The sequence below is a fragment of the Bos indicus x Bos taurus genome, chromosome 10 (assembly GCF_003369695.1).
Source record: "Bos indicus x Bos taurus breed Angus x Brahman F1 hybrid chromosome 10, Bos_hybrid_MaternalHap_v2.0, whole genome shotgun sequence".
NCBI classification, from domain to species: Eukaryota; Metazoa; Chordata; class Mammalia; order Artiodactyla; family Bovidae; genus Bos; species Bos indicus x Bos taurus.
In genome coordinates this window covers 65,431,386-65,452,573 of record NC_040085.1, presented here as the reverse complement: position 1 = coordinate 65,452,573, position 21,188 = coordinate 65,431,386, and the positions used below count along the sequence as shown (strand labels likewise).

The following is a 21,188-nucleotide window of genomic DNA, read 5'->3' as shown; positions in this document are numbered from 1 at the left end:
ATATATGAAAGCTATTAACAGAGTAAATCCTGAAAGTTCTCATCACAAAGGAAGAAAAACTTTTGCTTTAAAAATATTTTATATATAAGAAATGACAGGTGCTAACTTAACAGTATGGAAACCATTTCAAATTTGATAGTCAAACCATTACGCCATACACCTTAAATTTATAGTGATGTATATTTCAATCAAAATGGGTGCGAAAACTTTTCTATTTTTACTTGAAAGTAGTTAAACAGGTGTAAGATTCATTTCTGGTACCTATCTGTTCTTTAATGCCTCTCATTCACAATCGAGAAGTTCTTTCCCAGACCTACTTTACAGAGACCATTAGACGGACCTTAGAGATTCAATACTAGAGATTAGGCCACTTCCCCAGCATTATAAAACAAGTGCATATGATATTCAGAAATAGAACTTGGGTCTTGACTTCCAGCTGTCTTTTTTTTTTTCTTCTATACATCATGCTGGAATGAGTAATTCTGTGTGTATTTTCCAATCAATTTGCTTATTTCTTGGGCTCATCTAATTCCATCTCCTTGTTTGCTCTATGTAGAGCTGGGTGAGAAGGACACAGAAGGACTTAAAGTTTTTGATTCCACATTTTATTTTGCAGGAAGAAATGAGCATGGAATGTAGAAGAGATAGCAATAATACTTTAAGTTGAAAAAGCACTTCTGTATGTGTCTAATTTCCTTTAAAAGCACAAACGTATATGTGTATGCCCAGGCCTGTGTGTGTGTGTGTGTGCTATTTTCTAGATCAAATATTCTCGGACTTTAAAAGAAAAAATTTACACTAAGCCTCTGGGCCCCAAGTTCCTACCCATAACTCAGTGCTGGCACTGGGCTGTCCACTTAGCAGACTTTCAAATGTTTTTTGGGTTTAACTAAGGGACCTTAGAAAAGGCAGTCAGTCGAGGTACTGCCAGCAGAGAAAGAGAAGTGGAACTACAGGGAAGAAGATGAATGACGTGAGGTTGGAAATATATTCCCGGCAGAGTGCTTATCTGGGGTCTGGAATGGGCTGAGGTCTGGAATGGGCAGCGTAGCATTTATAAAGGAGGAAGAGCAGCTGTCATGGCAGTGGGGGAGGGTAGAGGTCGGGGAGGGCAGGGAGGAGCAAGGCCTTCATAGGAAATTCAGTCTTTATTTTGAAGGCATGGGATGTAACATAAAATCTTAAGTAGGGGAATGAGTTTGCACTTTAAAAAGATCACTCTGCCTGCAGAATGGAGAAAATCAGAAAGGATCAGAAGTAGTGGGGGTTGTTATTAGACTGTTGATGCAGTAATCTAGTGGTGTCCTGGAATAGGTGGTGGACAGGTTCTAGAGCTATTGGGGGTGGGGGGGTGGGGTTTGAACTGGCCTGACTTGTTGATTCTGGTAAATGAGGGTCAAAAGGATGTGATCCAGGCAAGGAGGTACATAGAGTGGAACAGGGGGAAGGTTGGAGGAGGGTGGGTGAAGAGAAGATGAATTTAGTGTTTGAAATACTGACAAGAGAACAAAGCAGTGATTTCTAGTAGTGTGTGTGCTCAGCTGCTAAGTCGTGCCTGACTCTTCGCAATCCCATGGACTGTAGCCCACCAGGCTCCTCTGTCCATGGGATTTTCCAGGCAAGAATACTGGAGTGGATTGCCATTTCCTTCTCCAGGGCATCTTCCAGACACTGGGATCGAACCCGCATCTCCTGCATTGGCAGGAGGATTCTTTACCAGTGAGCCACCTGGGAAGCCTGTGATTTTAACAGGCAGGTGGACAGGTGGTCTGAAATTCCAAAGAAATCTGGAAGACAAAGCTCTGGTGTGGGTTACAACATGCACGGATGTGAGTAAGGTAACCAGGGATTCCATCAAGTGAAGAAAAGCAGGCCTTGAGAGAAGCTTGCATTGATGGGATGAGGATGCGAAGAAGAGTGACCTTCACAAGAGGCAGTGGAGGGACCCATGTGGAGTTACAGGGCCAGTGAAAGAGGCGTTTCATGTGGGCCAAGTGGCCGTTGCTGTGACACCCACCAGTACATCAAGGAAGATAAGGACTGCAAAGTGTCCCTTGGCTCTGGCAACAAGGAAGTACAAATCCTCAGTGAGAACAGCTTTAGGGAGGCGAGGAAAAGTGAACAGGCTTTCGAGAACTGAGTGTGTCGAAAGAGAGAGAGCACAGTAGCAAGTGGGGATGGGCGGTCTTAAGAGGTCTGTGTGTGTGAAGGGCTGGGACTTGAACAAGTTACATGTTGAGAGGGCAAGGTGGAAGACCACGAGGAGAGGGGCAGGGTCCTCTGGAAGGAAAGGATGGGCCAGAGCAGAGGCCAGGGGTCCCCTCTCCCCTCACAGGGTGGAGGGAGGAGAGGTGGAAGTAGACGCCAGGGAGTCCATAGGTTTGGCGGCCTGAGAGCGTCTAGGCACGGGTGTTCCCTTGTTCCAGTGGTGACACTGGATGGGACACACGTCTTCTTGTGCTTCCTCCGTGCAGGAGGGAAGGTGTTAGGGCGAAGGAAGGAAGGAAAAAGGGGGAGCACAAGGCTTGTTTTTTCCCCCGAGTTTGGATTTTTACCTTTCGGAATTCAGTTCTAGTATCAGGGATCCCCCATACCTGCCTGCTGAGTCCACAGACCCCTGTTTGGGATAACACAGGTGTTCTCTCTCTCTCTCTCCTGTTATTCACAAGGGCAACAGTGAGAGGCTGAGACTAAAGGCCTGGGCCTTCTCAAGGTAGAGTTGAGACCAGACAGTGTATGGACAGTTTTGAAAAGAATGAAGAGTCAGACAAACATCTGGTGATGAGGAGAAAGGTGTGCATCCCAAGAAAGAGGAGTGACCTCATCTGAGATCTGATCTCAGCAGCGAAAAGCAGCAGGAGAGGAGGGGATGAACTTGGCTCAGATGCAGACCATATTGAATCGTAAAGGATCCTGTGATCAGGCACAGGAAGGAGGGTTAGAGTGAGCAGGAAAAGAAAGAGCCTGGGAGATGAGCAGAGAGCACGACACTCAGAGCTCTCAGGAGAGCTGGGTCAGAAGTATCCCACTTGGCCAGAGCCTGCTTCAGTAGACTTCTTTTTTCCCTTGTATTTATCTGAAGTACACTCTATTTGCACTACAAGCTCTTTTGGCAAGCTTTAGAAATCCTTTCCCTCAAGGAGGAATTTTGCTGGATGCAATTTCACAGTAAACAGATGTGGTGGAATTTTAAACATACAACCTTGTCGACAGAGGCTGAAGACCTAACGACAAAAGTGCCTTCTGCCTCGTTCTTCACGCTGGGTGAAGCAGTTTCTGGTGCCAGCATTTGCAAAGCAGGGTCAGCTGGGGGCCGGGGAGGGACAGAGGGCAGTGGAGCTCTACTCTCAGGGGCAGAGGCTCTGTTTTGAGTGTTCTGAGAGGGAGAGGAGAATGAGGAGAGGAGCTGCAAAATGCTCGAAAAAGGAATTTTCAGTTTAGGAATAGTTTGAAACTATTTATGCACAGAGCATCCTAACAGACTTGGAAACATAGTCATTAACTATTTTGGGAACTAAATCAAACCTTAAAAGGACAGCAGAAAAAGTTTTTCCACTGCTGAGTGTGAGGGTTTTCACCCCGGATGACTGCAGCTGCAGAGGTTTCAGGGAGGGGCGGGCCCACGGAGGTGTGACGTCGCTCCTCCCACCTCGTGGCTGAGGCCTTGGGGGAAATCAGTGAGAACAGGACAGGAGGCACATGCAAACAGGCGCTCCGGCTGGAGCAGCCCACAGCCACGGGATCCCTGTTAGCGGAGCAAAACAGCCTTTTCCATTGCTCCTGGGAGCTGAGCACACCTAGAGGTGACACCTCAGGCTCAGCCGGGAATAGTGATCACCTGTGTCCACCCATGACCTCAGGTGGACCTGGCTCTAAGAAACAGGTGGGGCCTTGTGACCAAACTCTCTCAAAACGTGATTCTGCGGCAGGACAATGAGACAAGTTGACAGAGCAGGATTAGATCATGCAGAGACATTCCCACAAAGCACAGGAAAATTTAGGCGCAGACCAAGAGATAGGTAACAATCCCTGGGGTTATCTACCAGCACAATATTACCAACAGTATCATTTGGAAGATAAATGAACCAAGCTGCTGACAACACACAACACAGCTGGAGTGGCTGCACAGAGTGTGTTATGGAAATACTGCATGAAGAGAGGCTAGGGCACCACATCTGACCTGTTGCTTGGCCATAAAAAATTACAAATTATCTCCAGATCTCACTGACGAGGATGTATACTGACTGTGTTTAAGTCTACCCTACGCTTGCTAGCCCTGGCATTTGCATTTACTGACATTTACAACACAAGAAGAGTCCGATACAATTTACGAAGACAAAACCCAGCCCCAAGAAGTGCACACCCTGCCTTATGACACACACGAGTGCTGATGACAGCGCCAGGGGGTTGACAGTGGCTTTTGTGGTTGTGGGAATGGCGAGCCAAGACCAAGACACAAATGTGTCAGGGATTAAGCAGTGATTCAGTTTCTGCAGTGCAGGCTGTGATCTCACACTGCTGAGATTCTCAGTATTCCGGTGAAACAGACACTTTCTACTAAAGCTAGTAGATTTATGTGACCTGCTGAGGAGTAACAACTTGATGGCAGCAGCATGAGAGACAGACTCTGGCATTGAGGGTCTTAGGCATTTAACACACTCAGGACCATAATTCTCACCCATCATTTTGAGGAACAAGGGGAGGAGCAAGTCCTAGAGCCTCCTAACAGAGCCAAGTGGAACCTTGGCCTAACCTCCTCCACTGAGAGGTGAGGAAATTGTGTACTAACCACAACCAGGTCTCCATAGTATTCCTTCCCCGCTGAGTCTGGCATAACCTGTGCTCTGAGTGTTACCCGGCAGCTCACCTGTTCCAACATGTCCTTGGGCAGATCCTCCTGCTCATCCATGGTTAGAATTGCTCGTTTGATTTCATCATTGGATAATTTCAACCTGGAGAAAGAATGTTTTAATTTGTTGTGACTACTCAAGCTGATATTGTTAACAATTTAATATAAGATAACTCATTTTGCTACGCCAGTTGCCAACCTACAGGTACCATTTTTCTCAAAATCTCTCAGTGAAAGCTTATTTCCTGACCGTGTGGCACCTAAAAATAGTATTTTGAAATGGCTTTAACATTCTTTCTGGGCTTTGTAATGCTCTGCTGACACCGAGAACAAAGCTGTTATGTTCTACCATTTAGTTTCCTTAAGCAAGGGATTGGAAGATGAGAAGTAGGGAAAACACCCACACACAACTATTTAATACATAGTATTTACAGATTGCAGGTCAAAGAGGAAAATTAACTTTTTAACTTGATTATGTGTCAGGAGTGTTTAAGGTTTGCTCTCAAATTAAAAATGCATGTTGAGAATGTTATTGTGAAAAAAATTGAATAGTTGATATGCAAAATAACATAGCTGAGGCGTGTTCATATATGTTAGTTCATTTTGGATTCGAAATAACTGTGAAGATTTTTTTTTAATAGAGGGAGAAACTGAGGCTCATAATGGCTGAGTGATTTGCCCAAGGTCAAACGCATACAAAGGCACAGTATCTAACACAAACCCAACACTGTTGATTGCTAATCCCAAATTCTTTTAACAAATAGTGCTTATCTAGTTAATATCTCATAGGGAAGGATTTAAGCAAAAACTCAAATCCGATTTCTGTTTTCCTGTCTACCATTAATTCCTATGGTTTACTGATTTATATGAAGGATTTATGTCTTGATTATGGCAGGACAACAAAGTGTTGAATGTTAAAAAAGATGAAATTAAAACATGCTTGTAAAAATATGTTTTTATTAGATATAACCAAAAGTCTTAACTGGGGCAAAAAATCTTAATCAGATTATTAGCTGTTACAAAAGGATCATTCTTTTGTCCTGCTTATAAGCATCAGACTCAGACTTATTTAAAAATTCTTACTTCCTTATAAGCTACCACTAAGGTCTCATATTAACATTATTTTATTCATTCTTCTTGTTTATGATCTTCAAGAAGAATCACATTTAGGACAGAGGATAAAGACATAAACACACAAATATAGAGCAAGGAATATAGCCTTCATGTGTCACATCTGAAGGAAGGGGCTCTGGCATCAGACAGGTTGTAATCATGTCTTGGCCCTGACACTTCCTGGCCAGTGTGACCTTGGAAAATTTTTTTTCTTTAGCCCCAGTTGCTTCATCTATACAACAGAGATAATAACAACTATATTTTTTTAAAAAGGATATTTTTGTGTGTGTAAAGTGAAATAGCACATGCAAAGAGGTTAGCACAGTGTCTCACTATAGAAAGGGCACAATGAACTATGTATATTCTGCAAGGCAGATTTTTCTACCCAGGGAAAAAAAAGCAGCAATACTTATGTAACATTAATGTTCAAGTGCAGCTATTTGATCAATAAGTAGGCTTATCATGAAACTTCCCAAAGTGCTCTCAGAGCCATTATTTCACTAGAGTTTCCCTCTCTGTCTATAGCACCCATTAGGCCCAGGAGTATTAAAAAAGAAGTCATGGTGCTTATTTTAAAGGTGCTTATGTTTGAGATGGTTAGATGGCATCAGTGACTCAATGGACACAAGTTTGAGCAAACTCCAGGAGAAGGTGAAGGACAGGGAAGCCTGGCTTGTTGCAGTCCATGGGGTGGCAAACAGTTGGACGTGATTGAGCAACTGAAACAAATGTTTGGGAAAATCAGATGATAGGCAGAAACACTCCACACAAAGGTTACCTATGCTGTCCCAAGAGGGCTGGATGAGTGCACAGGTGGCCACAGAGCCCATGAAGAGGAAAGGACCTGGGCAAGACACAGCTCATTCTGGACATCTCTCGCCTGTCCTTTTCTCTAGATTTTGAGATGATCTTGTTAAATGCATCCATCCTGCCATCGATACTGCATGTTGTTTCATGCACCAATAAGTAGGCCAAGTAGAGGAATCAGATTGGGGAATCCTACTGTATAAATACTACTCTATTTCGTGCTTTTGAAACCAACTAGAGCACCTAGGCAACACGCCAATTTGTCCATGTTCTAGAACAAGACCTGTTCTCTTCCCTAGTCCAAGTTGTAGCACCATCATAACTCCTGGGCCATGGACAGAGACTCTGGACCAGACAGACTTCTCCAGGTTGATTTGGTCTGGAGACAATCATTTGCCATGAACATGGTCATTAGAACATCATGATGTAAAACCACCCATCTTAAACGGCACAAATAAGTTTATTTGGCATGGGTGAAACATACAACAGGGGAAAACTCTATCCCGGCTCAAGATCTCCATCACATGGGCCCTGGGTAGCCCTAGATTTCAGGACACTAAAGACTCTTGAGTCAAGTAAGGGCAAAGACCATGGTGTAGCCAGCAAGGCCAAAGAAGCAGGATGAGATAAGGCTGAAACTGCCATGAATGAAAACCAGCGGGCTGTGGAAACATCTAAAATTATCATGAGAAAAGCTCCATTTATTTAAAAAAAGATTAGTTCTGTGTCCTTTTCACACCAAGTGGGAGAACCACTTTATAGTGTCTTTCTGCTGAATCCTTCTGTTTTCCATGTAAGAGAAAAGGAGTTGAACATCAGAGTGAGAACAATACTTGACGTATCAGATTTGCATTTCATTAGCTCCCCATATGGAGTGCAGAACTTCTTGCTTTTGAAATTATATATATTTATGATGTTCAACCCCCTGAGGCTGTCTGGACTAAACACTGGCTCTAATTCATAACAATTTTGGTTTCTCTTAATGTGGCCCACAAAGAGACTTGAGACTTTAATGGCTAGTACTTAAGAAAATCTGCCTGTCAACATCCTGCCTTGCACGTGGCCTGTGGGAGCTGACAAAGCAGCGGTACCTTTGGGGAAAGAGGAGGGGGGTCCGCGGCCCTCTGGGAGGCTTCTCTAGGTTGCCAAAGAGTTCTTAGTATCGTCTGTCATCCATCAAATGAGCTGCTAATCTCTGTAATTGAAGGACCCTACCAATCCTAAACTTTTAATGGCTTTGAGAGCTTGGCAGTGTTCTGGTGTGCAGGAGGGTGGCAACTTGTGAGACACCCACTTCAACCTGCTATGCAAGGCAGGAAACAAACTGGCCATTTAAAACCAGTATTTAACTCCACCTTGCTCCACTCAAGTATTTCAAAAATTCGCCAAGAGACCTGGAACATCCAGGCGCAATTAAACTAAGTTAAGGATGGGTGGCTAGATCAGTCTGAGCTCTGTTTCAGTGGATTTAAGCCAAATCCCTCCACTTTAAAGTAGCTTTTTGTGGTTTACTACACCCTAGCTGTCATGTTACATGAGCATCTGGAAAAAAAAAGAATGGCAGAACACTTCATAAAAGTGTATTTTAGGGGGTTCATTTTGCAATATAAGCCAGCTTCCGAGATTCTTTTTTTTTTTTTCATTTTGAAAGGAGAGGAGAGGTATGCTTAGGGAATAAAGGCGAGAGAATTGTTAAGTTGCTACATGTCACCTAAACATACACAGCAGAGAAGCTGGCTGACTCTGCCGGGGGCCTGAGGAACACTTCTCCGGCATACCAAGTCCATTCCACTCACTTCTCAGGTCTGTGACAGGTAGGATTTGCGGTGGCCTGAAGCACCCCACCTTCCAGACAGCCTTTTTCTGGGTGCTGAGAGACCCTGGCCTCTCACGCTATGAGCACATGCACTTTCTCCCCTGCTTGGACCCTGCGATGAGGTGGGCTTTCCTTCCAGTTGACCTTTTTGGCTCCAGGTGAGGCCGTGGAACCTACGCCTGGCCAAATGGTCCATGAACTTCTGCAGTGTGTGGGTAAGGAAGAGGAGTTTTTAAAGATAACCAAACACTGCAGACATGTGCACATTACAATACCGCCCACAGAATATGCCACGGGCTTTCGCTGTGGTGGAATCTGGTATAATGACTGCATTGCTGGAAATTAAATTCCCAGTCAGCAAGAAAAGTCAGAGAGAGGGTCGCCAGACTTTGGGAACGCAATAAGCAGAAAAAAAGAAAGGCAGTACGTGTGGAAAGGCAGGAGATCTTGACATCAGCTTGGAAACACTCCTACTCGTCCCCAGGTACAAAGTCAGTCTCCAAATGCTAGTGACAGTTTCTCTCTCCAGTCCGTCCCTCATCAGGTTTTAGCTGAGCAACAAAAAGAGCGTCCTGTCTGATGGCAGCCTGTGCCTTCGGCTCTTGACCCCTTCCAACCTATCCTGCAAACCCATGAGATCAAACTCAAAACCTTACTGAGACAGTGCTCTTCTCTGGAGCAAAAGGCTCTGGATCCCCTGGGAATATAATCGGGCCACTGACTGAGCAGCTGCCACATGCGGGCACTCTGTTAGTACTTCTCGCACGCTGGGTTCTCATTCTTACAAACCTACTACTTTCATTACCTCCATTCTATATAGACTGACTTTGGGTGGACTCAGGTTGTCACAAAAGCACTAGACCTGGATCTCAGATGCTCCTGCCTGACCTAATTTAATCCAAGTGAGAGACTGCAACCACAGAGCTCTCTCTACAGCTCCGCTTGAATGCTCGCCACCTCCCCCCCACCCCACCCCCGCTGCCTTTGCTCCTGCTGTATGTACCCTTGGAACTGCCTCCCACCCGCCCCCCCACCCAAGGCCCACTTTCTCAGGAAAACCCTGCTGCTGTCCCCTCTCCCCTTGGCTGGGGGCTCCCTATCTCCTTCCTGCCAGACCAGTCTAAGGCCTGCATTGTTCACAAGTCATCTTGCCTGTGGCATTTTTCTTCTCCAATTAGCCATGTGCTGCCAAAGGCAACAGTGCAATCGTAAGTCTTGGGACATCCTACGGCATCCAGCACAGTGCCAGGCAATTAAACACTCCAAAGTGACAACTCTAAGACAAAAAGCATCAAAGCACCAAAAGCATCTTTCCCATCCTTGAAGCCCCTTGCTCCTTTTGTGTGTAGTCATGCATCGCCGATGAAAAGGAAGAGTGAAAGCAAGGTAAATTGCTGAGTGGTTAAACGACTAAATAAAGAACAAATCAGTTCTGCTTCATTTCTTTTACCTTTAGCTGTCCTGTGCTTTCCTGAAGAGAGAGTAAAACTATTGAGCACTGAGCAGAAAAGCATGCAGTCCTGACTCCTCTGTGGCATAGTGGCTTTTAGACCTTGATCAATAAGGCCCAATTACCATAAGGGTAACTTGGTCTCAGAATCAGCTTGTCACACATAATACATTTTCAGTATTATGTGCTCATTGTAATATTTATTCATTAAATTGGATATTAACAGATAATTTAATAAACACAAGACAAGTTCTTAGAATAGTCCACTAGAGAATTTAGGCATATTCACATTCTAAGTCACCTTAGCCTTTGACATTTTTGATGTAACAAGGGAATGATATATGACAAATATGAAACAATCCCTCCAATAATGGGATGGGAAATTTGCTAGAAAGAGTTGTAATCTTATCTATAACTACTGTAATTACCCTCGGTGGCATCTTGTACTGAGAATGATCTGTCTACGAGGAACTGGGTCACAGTTAGAGCTCTTAAATACTATAAAAATTCAGAGTGATGGCTCTCTTTGCCAAGTTGTTTTTAAAGGGCTCTTCTATACTGCAAAAGCACAAAATAGAGGGGGAAGTTCTAGGCTTTAAAAAAAGACTCTCTCTAAATTTTCATATAATTTTGCTATTAAGTAAAAATGTTACTTGTAAAAAGAAGTTGTAACAAAACAAATTGTACAGTCTATAGAAAAAAAGTATGTAGACCTTCAAAACTATCTTTGATAATGTCTTTCTGGACTTCCCTGGTGGCTCAGATGGTAAAGCGTCTGTCTACAATGTGGGAGACCCGGGTTCAATCCCTGGGTCGGGAAGATCCCCTGGAGAAGGAAATGGCAACCCACTGCAGTATTCTTGCCTGGAAAATCCCATGGATGGAGGAATCTGGTAGGCTACAGTCCATGGGGTCGCAAAGAGTCGGACACGACTGAGCGACTTCACTCACTTCACTCTTCTGAACACAGGTGGGGATAAACACAGGGCCTAGCCGTTTACACAGCTTCTAGCCAGAGGCAGAAAACTAAGTGCTAATAGGATGTTTCGCATTACCTTACTAGTTCTATTAAAACTCAGGGGGGTCTTACCAAGCTTCAATTTCTCTTTCTCTAAAAGAAACATTTTCTCCCTAAAGTAATATACATCTGGCTATCAATCAAGCTTCTATGCTGCAAACCAAGCAGCAGTGCTCTGTGTTAAATTTACTCTAAGACTTGTGTGAAAAATAAGAACTACTACTTTCCACCTTCACTCTTCCTGAAAGAGAAGTCACCTTGCACCAGCCTCGATACAGATTCAACATTCTTTCCAGAGTGTAACCAATGTGACTTAGATTGTACAGAATGCCCCAAACTTCAGGGTTCTTTACATTTTCCTTCGCCTCATCAATATTAGGTATCTCTGCCTAATGTGAAAGTCCTTTTTAGAGAAAAGATTCAGAAAAGCTACTTGAAATGCCCAAGACCAACTGACACATTCCCTGAAGCTATTTATAATAGGATTCCAGGCTCCCAAATTTCCTTTCTTTTTTTCAAGCTCTAGGACCATGATGGTTCATCAATTATGAAAAATACTTTAGAACAGGGCTGAACTGGATAGCATTTTACTGAGGTTTATTGACATATTTTTAGTCATAAAAATGTTCACAAAGAACATGAAATAATATAATCTGAAGTATAAAAGGGTGACTTAAGAAGCAAAATGAAACAAGAGGCTTCATGGTGGGTGCTGAGTCTGTGACAGTGTTACTTCAATGGCCAAAGTATTAACAGCTCGAAAGCCAAGAAGTATAAATAAAAGTAAAGTCCGTTTTACAGGCTCGCTGGAATAACCAAGCAAAACATTGATTTGAGATGGTCTGCTTTTTAAAATTTAGGAGTCTGTGGAAATTAAACCCCAAGAAAGTAGGCACCAGCTCTGACATATTCCATGAGGGAAAGTAAACACTAAGAGTTCTCTTCACCTTGGACAGAAGAAACTTGGAGAGCTGACCCTCAGTGGAGTCCAGGTAAAAGAACGAGCCCAACCACGTGGTTTGGGGCCACATGATAGAAAAGGTGGTCCTACCAGAAATGTTGAGACAACATCAACAATACCTCGAGAGAAGGATGTTGCAATTCTGAGCTCTCCGACCATCGATCACCGAAAGCTCTCTGACTTTAAGTTTGGAGCCCAGTGTGTCATCAATGGCATCTGCTTCTTTCTATAAAGAGCAGGAAAGAAATCCATCAAAGTCAAACAGGGACATTCCGACTTCAGACACACAGTTTTCCTTTATATTTGCTGTTTACACGTACACACGCACACACGCACAGCTGAGATGGTGAGGGGAATGGAGGTGGGTGGTGGGACTGAAACAAAGGCTAAAATCTAGTTGACAAGAAAAGCTGACCACCCACATTTGAAAAAGCATTATTTGGAAGAACAAAGTGCTTCTAACTTGAAGATGCATAAATTATCAATGAGTGCTACCCTCCTTTTGTCCCCCAAATCCCAGTGGAGAGCAGACAGAAGGACTGTCACTATGAATCAAGCTCAGCTGAGGCGTGCCACTGCCGGTCCAGCCATCTGCAGGGCCCATGCACCCCAGCACCATTTGCATCCCGAATACTCAGAAAGCTGAACAATAAAACCTCCCAAACGTCTTCATGTGCAATAGGAAGCTCCCAGGCCCAGATGCTACCTTTCATTACCCTGGAGCCTGATGGACAACAGGGAGTGTGCAGTTCAGGCATTAGTTCAATTTACTTCAATCAACAATAAAACACTACTTGCACACTCTGCTGCTGTACTGAGAGTTGTAAGCAAGGAGGGCCATAAATTATGGTGGAAAAGGCATAAGGCAATTATACATACAGTACCTTTTGGGTAAACAGAGCGTCAAGGTAAAAACAGACTGATTTGATATACAGCGAGTCTGATTTTATGAAAGGTTGGGATCAATTTAAAAAATAGATCATGGCATTTAAAAAATGTAAGGAAACCAAACAGTTCTGGAACTGGATAATGGTTTAGGAAACAAAGGCAATATGGAGTCTATATTAAGAAACAACATGTGACCAAACTTTAACTATTTCATATTGTGCAGAGATTTCAGGCATACCTCTAAATATTCAGTGAAGAGTTGAAACCCAATGTGGAAATAACTAGACACTGCATTACCCTATCAGAAAAAAACCCAGGAAAACCAAGACATTTTGCGCTATAGTGAGCCAAGGAGTTATATTAAGCAAGGTGGGGATTTTAGCTCACTTACCTGCTTGGAGTTACTGTTCACAAAGAAATCCTACAGCCATGGCAGAGGCATGGAAAAGGCAAATAAGATACATGCAGTTCAGATATCACAGCAACACACAGGAAAGTCAAGGAAATGAGTGACACCGGGTAAGAGGTAATTTATGCCCCAGGAACAGCAATGAGAGGTGATGAAGACGAGAGTCTGGCTGAAGATACACTGACAAACAGGGTACTAATAAGCATTCAGGTTCAAGAGAGAAGATAGCAGGTGCTATACACAATTTTCAATGGTGGCAAATCAGATTCAGATACGAAAGGACTTAAAACACCCCCAAAAGAGTTCAAGTTGGGGAAGGAAAAAAATCCTCTTTGAAAGGACCACTGGGTTCCATGTATTTAACATGACAACTGAAGCAGAAAATATGGATCAATTCCATCAACTTGAGGAAACTACCAGCAAAAAAATTTTTTTTTGAGTGGATAGAATAATCTTCTGTCTTCTTGTGTCATGAGGAAGAATGAAGAAAAGAAAAAAGACAAGTTCAACAACATAGGTCAGTAAAACCAACCCTCACTACAGTCCAAACAATGCCTGTGCGTATTCTGAGAGGTATGAGGAAAAAGACAGAATTTCCAATTAAGAGACAATAAGTGATTCATGGGCTACAGAGCCATTGGTGGTCCTGTCCCCATTGCCTCAGGACTGTTGTTCATGAGACAAGGGCAACAGTCTTTGTTTAAAATAGTTCATAGAAAAGATTTGGAGTGAAGAAGAGGAAGAGGTAGTTGACATGTTATGAGAAAGTCACAGCTTTCTTTGCATATTTTTGCTATGATGGCATGAATAAAGAAGCTTCGGTGTGCAAAATACACCCCAGCTTTCGGGCCAACTACTTGCACAACCAGCATTTACTCAGCAGATTCCTGAAGGCCTCACTGGTCCCGGCAGCACTGCCAAGGCCAGTTTCACACAGATGAGCTGTTTCACATCGTTCTTCAAATGTGAAACAACACGTATCCTCCCCTGGCTCCACCTATACAAGGAGGGATTACTCTTCTGGAATGGCATTTAAAAAAATAAATTGATAACCACACGAAGCCTTTCTTTCCTCTGATGTCACAGTTTTATTTTGTCCCTGTTGTAACTGTCAAGTTTTTTTTACCCTGAAACTCCTCAGGACTCTTTCCCTGTAAAAGCAGTTTCTCTTTTCAAGAGCAGAAAAAACTCTAGTGTAGTGAACTCCATGAGGTCATCTTACCCTACTTTTCATTCTTAAAGAGACAAGTTGCAAGCTGGATTTAGACACCACTCTCCCTGTCTGGCCTTCAAAGAAGAAACTTGTATGCAGGCCCCTGTAACTCATTCTCCCCAAGTTCCCAGTGTCAAGAAATTAAGACCTCTGACCTCTACTGTAGTGGGCTACAGAACCAGGCCTCTAGCATTTGCTAGGGATGTGACTTGGGGCTCAGTTTCACTATCCGTACAATGAAGTAAACAACTGGATTACTATTGTGAGGATTAAATGTGATAATGAAGATACGGTATTTTGTACAGTACCTGTCACATTTTTATGAGCTCAACACTTGGAAGCTGTCATACATTACAATTATTTTACCTTTCGAGACAATGATCAAGTCCATTTCTTTGGCCATTGCTCTGCTTTTCAGTTGAGCTGAAGCACAGTTGGTCAAGATCTCCTGTTTATAACCAGCAGCAGCACTAAGTGTAACCGTTAATAGCAAAGTAATTTATCTTATCTTTTGCAAGGTGAGGATGAGGAATGCCATGGGAGAGTTTGGCTAATTGGAGGTCTTGAGATTCCCCCTTTTTAAGAGTCCTTTAATCATCACATTGTAAATAAAATCACAAAGTTTCTTAGATGGAAAATGTTAAAAATAATTATGTTTCCAGGCTTATTTCAAATAAGTTAATATTCTCTTTGAAACTAAATGATTCACTAATTGGTTTGGCCAAACATGACAGCACTGTCTACATTTGGCTCCACCCAACAGGATGCCTGATTTTTCCAGACGATTTTTGGTACAGGGATTAGGATTTGGAAAATAAATAGGAAATCAGAGCTTGTATTTTCAGGAACCAGTGCTGATAAATTCCTATAGATAGAGTTTCACCATGTAATAATGACTCACCATTTTATAGACAAAGACAACTTTTACATGAATGGTTCTTAATCTTTTTGAGGTTGAGATCCCTTTGTAATTCTGATAAAAGCTAGAGATCCCTGTCCAGAGAAATGCATGCACTAATATTTAAATAAAACCCTGTATTTGATTAACTCTTGCCATGTTGTCTAGCTATAGAACTTCTACCATCTACTGTGGAACTAAGAAAAACCACTATTTACAGTTTTTACCTTCTGCCTTCATGTGCCATGGCTAAAGATCAAGCTTATTGAATCATTGTCCTAAATCATATAATTGTTCAATGTTAGAAACTAGAGATACAGAATAACAAAATATGTAAAAAGAATAAAAAAGGAAATTTCTTTGCCCATCCGTAAGATAAATCAGAAGATACCACGGAATATTACAAATGGGACCCCAAGAATGACCCCAACAACTTGTATATTACATGTTAGGAGGAGAGTCAGATTCTAAGCCAAGGAGAGTGGTTATCTTTTGTTCTCTGTCAGAGCAGAAGGCTTTGAAATACTATGTGCTGATAATAGAACTATGAAGAAGGGGTGTCCCCAGGCAGAGTGAAGAAGAGGAATGGAGACAGCCAGTTGCTCATTTGTTGTGACAGAAAAACGTCTTCCTTTAGATATAGTAACTCCAGTTCATTTTCACTCTACCAACTGCATAGATAGGGAGATTGAATTTATAACATCTCAAGATGAAAATTTCCCACAAAATGAAGATAAATAGTTCAAATGTATCTGAAATAGTGCTAATATGCAATGTGCTACATTATGTGTTAAAATAAGTCTTTTGTGGCTGGCTTAGAAATCATGTGTAACACAGTTTCAGGGAGGAAAAGAGGTTCTGAGATTTAGGACATTGACTTTTAAATGAACTTCTGGAATGTAAGCAGGGAAATAACTGCATGCTATTAAATTCCATTTCGTGTAGTACATAAGCTTACATATTCAGTTCTGCACACCTTTGATATTTACACTGGAAAAAAAAAAATCCTGAATAGAAGTGGTCTTGTTCTTAAAACTGGACTTAAAGACAGTGTAAATATCTGTTCAGTTTTTAATGACTCAATATTTCTCATATCAACAGGGCATATCTTGTGTGTGTGTGTGTACATTTATATATATAAAATCTCTCCTAAATGGCATTAATCAGTGTTCACCTAAATTATAATAATCTGAAGCTTAAAATTTTTTTTCAAAATCTTACTCTGTGTAGTGTTCCTGTTACATGTACACAGACAATGGTATTCATGTACTCTTTGCCTCTCTGAGAAATTTACTTGGTCACATAACTGGCTGAAATCCTGAGAGCTTGGTCAGGGTTATATAGCTCTGGAGGGAAGAAAGAGAAGATATTACAGGGAAAAAAAAAAAAAAAGGTTCCCAGTATTCATTTGGGAGTAGAAAAGAGAGCAGTTTCAGTGTGATAACAATTATATAGAGCATCGCCAAGATTAAAATGAAAATGCACAGGTTTTTGATGCTGCCATTAGTTATAAGATTAGGGGACATAATGACAGAAACCCTGTTTCCTTTATCCTGTGTGCTCCTAACTAGACTGCTTTCATCTTTCAATTTTCTGTCTTTCAACATTCAATAAATTCAATGGAATGGTTGAAATTACCTTCACTTGGGAAACACATTTATGGTTTAAAAATTCCAATCTCATATTCTTATACCAAGAGGAGAAACATAACTTGAATCAGCTGAGCAAGTGTGCTGAAAATTTTCTCCGGGAAGCACTCTTGGAAATGTCACAAATGATTCTACTTACCAGTCTACGACTTAGTGTTAACTGCAACTGAAATGTTCTGGTCTAGCCTGACTGGCATGACTACTGATTACTTAAACAGCAATTGGTTGCTAGGAGACAATTACCCAATTGCTAGGCTTTCTGCAACCCTGTCTCTTGGAGCTCTTGAGAGCTGTCCACATATTTGTCCCAGAGCATTTTGGCAGCATCCTTCTGCACCTTCTGTTGAAAGGCAGTTAATTATGAGTCTTGTAAACTTGGGTCTTTCAACCACCTGCCTTCACAGTAAATGTGATCCACAAGCTCAGACTTGAATAGCATCATTTGAATAGATGCTGTTTTCTCTTCCTTTTATTTACTTCTCTAAGTTCCCAAACCTTCATCTTAGGCAACCAGAATGGGCCAGTATTAATGACTGAAACTGAAGTAGGGAATCAATGGAATGTGCGATGAAGTCAGAAGAGTATTTGAATCTACTGGAAACTGGCTAAAATGTCCTAAAGAGCCCAGAATAAACCTTCCTGGGATAGCAGAGAGAGAGAGTGTGTGTGAGAGGGTGGAAGAGGCCTGTTGTGACCATTCTGCAGTGAGTATGGTGCAAGTACCAGCCATGCAAGAGCTCTCGACACATCCTTTGTTTGGCCCTTGAAAGATGAGGTATCTTGCTTTCAACTGGACAACGTCCTATCTTCTTTTTCTTCATTTTCCTTTATTTGGCATGTATGACACTGCACAAGTTTGCCTTCATACTTTTGTGGAGGCCAGGCTGAGAGCTCCTATTTTGGAGTCATGCTGTCATGGCAGGCAACCACCTGCATTTTTGTACTTTATTAAAATAGCATAAAGGGTACCACAAGGAAGTGTTCCCTCACTTAAGGGAAAATATTCTAGCTAAAAGACATACTACTTTTCCTTCTCAATTTTAGTTTCATCAAAGGCCATTTTGAAAAAGAAAACCCTCAGATGTTGTTTCTCTCCAGCCTCAGTCCCTATTCTCCCTCAGGGCTTGGCAGTTCTGTTCTGAGACACTCTTGGGAACCAGGCCAAGCCTCAGCAGACTAGGAAGTCTGCTGCTTGTCTGAGGATGCTCCACCCTGGGCGTGATTCACGCAGGAGGTAAGGCCCTCCGGGTAAAGCCTGAGGAAAGCCCCTGCACAGACGCCTGGCCTCTGCCTCTTCCTGTTCAAGATGCAGTCTGCTCCTCCTCAGCCTTTCTCTCCCCCAGTCACTCTTAAGAGCTTTTTTCCTTATGCTCTGGGACTCACTTTTCCCCTTCCCAGATCTCCCATTGACTAAGACCCCACTCTACCTTTTCCTTGTTTTTCTGAGACTCTTGGCACCAAGCCACTTGGCTGTGAACTCTACTAAGATGTCCTCTGGAGGAGTGAAAGGTACCACACAGATGTGACCAGTGCTCACGACATGATGCTGCCTACTTGGCCACATCAAATCACACGTTCTCATGACCATCACATTGCTCACTTTTCAGAAGTGCCTCGGGTCCTGTTTGTCCCATTGCCATCTCCACAGTTGCTCAGCCTTCACGGCTGCACTTCTGAATTGATCATATTCCTGATGGAGTAAAAACATCCCCCTAGGTTCTATCTAGCTGCCGACTTATAGTCACTTCCCATCGCCCAGACTTTTGAAGATTCCTTCTACTCAACAGCCCTATCACAATGTTCTACTGTATAGCACAGGGAGCATATTCAATACCCTGTTGCAAACCATAATGGAAAGGAATATGAAAAAGAATAAATATATGCATAACTGAGTCACTCTGCTGTACAGTAGAAATAAAACACAACATCATTAAAAAAAAGAAAACAAAAATGTCCTAAAAATAAAAAAGGCACTCCATTTCTGATAATAACCCCTTGAGATATATATGTATAACTAAAACAGCTTCAGAAATGAACACTGGGAGGTCACACTACAAGTTAGGTAATTCTTCTACTAATATCTTCACCTGGCGACCCCTGTGACTAAGCACAAGTGACAAGAAGATACAGACTCCTTCCACCAGTGGAGACAAGGTTGTAGACACACACCAGACTACGATTCTCTCCAACAAGGAGCTTGTATGCCTTCAACATGTACACACATGCACACGTGCACGCACACACACACACAGGCACCTAGTCACACATGCAGCCCCAAGTGTTATGCTATTTGCAGGGACATTTCAGGGTAGACCAAATGGCCTCGACTTAAGATGCCCATCACAGTATGGTTAAGGCAGATGGCCCAGGGATCATGCACAAGAACATGAACTTCTTAACTGTTTCAGCATCTGGAGGGCACAAGCTCTTACCTGTTGTCTTTGATAAGCAGAGAAAGTTCTTTCCAGGTCTTCAAGATCTAGAACTTTGAAGACTTTTGTATCATCAATCTCGGTCCATACTGTTCCTTCCAGTTTGTTCTGCAAACATCAAGTTAATAAGTGCTGGGGTTTATAGTTAGACACAAAAAGAACAGATGCAGTTATTTTTTTTTAAAGTGCTGCTCTCCCAATTTTTTCGCTTACCAGATGCTCAGAATGAGCTGGCTTTAAATAACATGTCATTTATTTCAGAAGCTTTATCACTTAAATCTGAGCTAGTGAGAACCCCAAGTCTATGTGAGAAAATGAAACCATTGGAGAGACAGGGCTGTCTCCCTGTCAGGGACAACACAGTAGGCTGCTAACGCAGTCCATGAGATGGCAAATGTGAACAAACGGCTTACCTCAGGCAGCTTAGACCAGTTGAAGGATTTCAGGGCATTTGTGGGCTGAGGAATGTTCTTCTTCTTGAGTGCCAGACCCAGGGGGGCACCAGGAGGTGGCATGATTCCCCCCAAGGGAGGAGGCCCTGGGGGAGGAGGGGGGCCTCCTGGGGGGAGGGGAGGAGGCGGAGGAGGACCCATTCCACCTGGCAGAGGTGGGGGTGGTGGGGGAGGGAGGAGAGACCCTGGCACAGAGGAAGGAAAGGGTCCCCCGGGGGCTCCAGGTGAGGATACACCTGGGAGTGACGCGCAGACAGCCCTCTGAAAAATAAAAATAGGAAAAGGCAAGATCAATGGGAGAAGTAAATTCACTGGACGATTGTGAGAGTCTGAAACTCTGCCTACCATGTATGTTATAGAGAAATTCACACATCTGAGATTGTGGGCTTTAAGGGCAGTTGAGCCAAATGGACTTGTACATGGTGCTCTACACCTCTCACTACTGGTACCATCCTCCAGTTTGATTTTGATGATAACAAGTTTTCATTTTAAGAAGCTAATGTGATTTCCTCACTCTTGTGAGAGGATCTGCATTGGAGAACGAATACCCTCAACCATCTCTGCTAATGTGCAGGGTCAGCAGAGGCAGCAGGTTGTATAACCACTGTGGTGGGTCAGGAGAAGGTTCAGGCTCTCTTCCTGCCCACAGAGCTGACTACGTAAGGATGGGGCTCCGGGCTGAGTGAGGCATCAGCAGCTGCCCAGCCATGGAGACCTGGCCCTGGGCCGGTGGCCTTACCCTGCTGAGCTCATGCAGCTGGGCCGTGAGGTCCGCCACCTGCTGCTTCACTTGCTTGTGCTCGGTGGTCTCTTTTTCCAGTTTCTCTTTCATTTTATTTAAGGTCTGCATCATCTCTTCCTTCTCCTGGGTCTTGGCATCACATTCTCGCTCTTTCTTTTCCAACTTCTGTTGTAACTCATTGTGCTCTACACAGGAAAACAATTGGACGTGAAAATGGTATACTCTTCAAAGCTGAAGCATTTTTCTCCAAACAGAAAATTGACTGAGGTTGACTGGGAGGCTCTTTATTAGGCAAATATCATTCCTCTTCTCTATTGAAGGGAGCAACTCATGGGCTCAATGGTGCTCGTGCTTAGGGGGCTTTGCATGAACAACTTTATCAACTGCATCTGTAGAAGGCGGACGAGGCCCTCCAGTCACAGTGTCAAAGAGGGGACACGAGCATGGGCAGCTGTCTGTGGAGGTGAACACAGCCTGCTTGGTATTTAGTT

At 43.0% G+C, this 21,188-nt stretch overlaps 1 protein-coding gene across 1 annotated transcript in view; it reads right to left on the bottom strand.

Moving 5' to 3' along the window:
• DAAM1 (dishevelled associated activator of morphogenesis 1) overlaps positions 1-21,188 on the bottom strand; it is a 183,059-nt gene that overhangs the window by 21,262 nt on the left and 140,609 nt on the right. Inside the window, 6 exon segments of the mRNA XM_027554228.1 lie at positions 4,868-4,952; positions 12,134-12,240; positions 13,294-13,323; positions 19,504-19,611; positions 19,917-20,216; positions 20,695-20,882. Coding sequence (XP_027410029.1) covers positions 4,868-4,952; positions 12,134-12,240; positions 13,294-13,323; positions 19,504-19,611; positions 19,917-20,216; positions 20,695-20,882 — 818 coding nt within the window.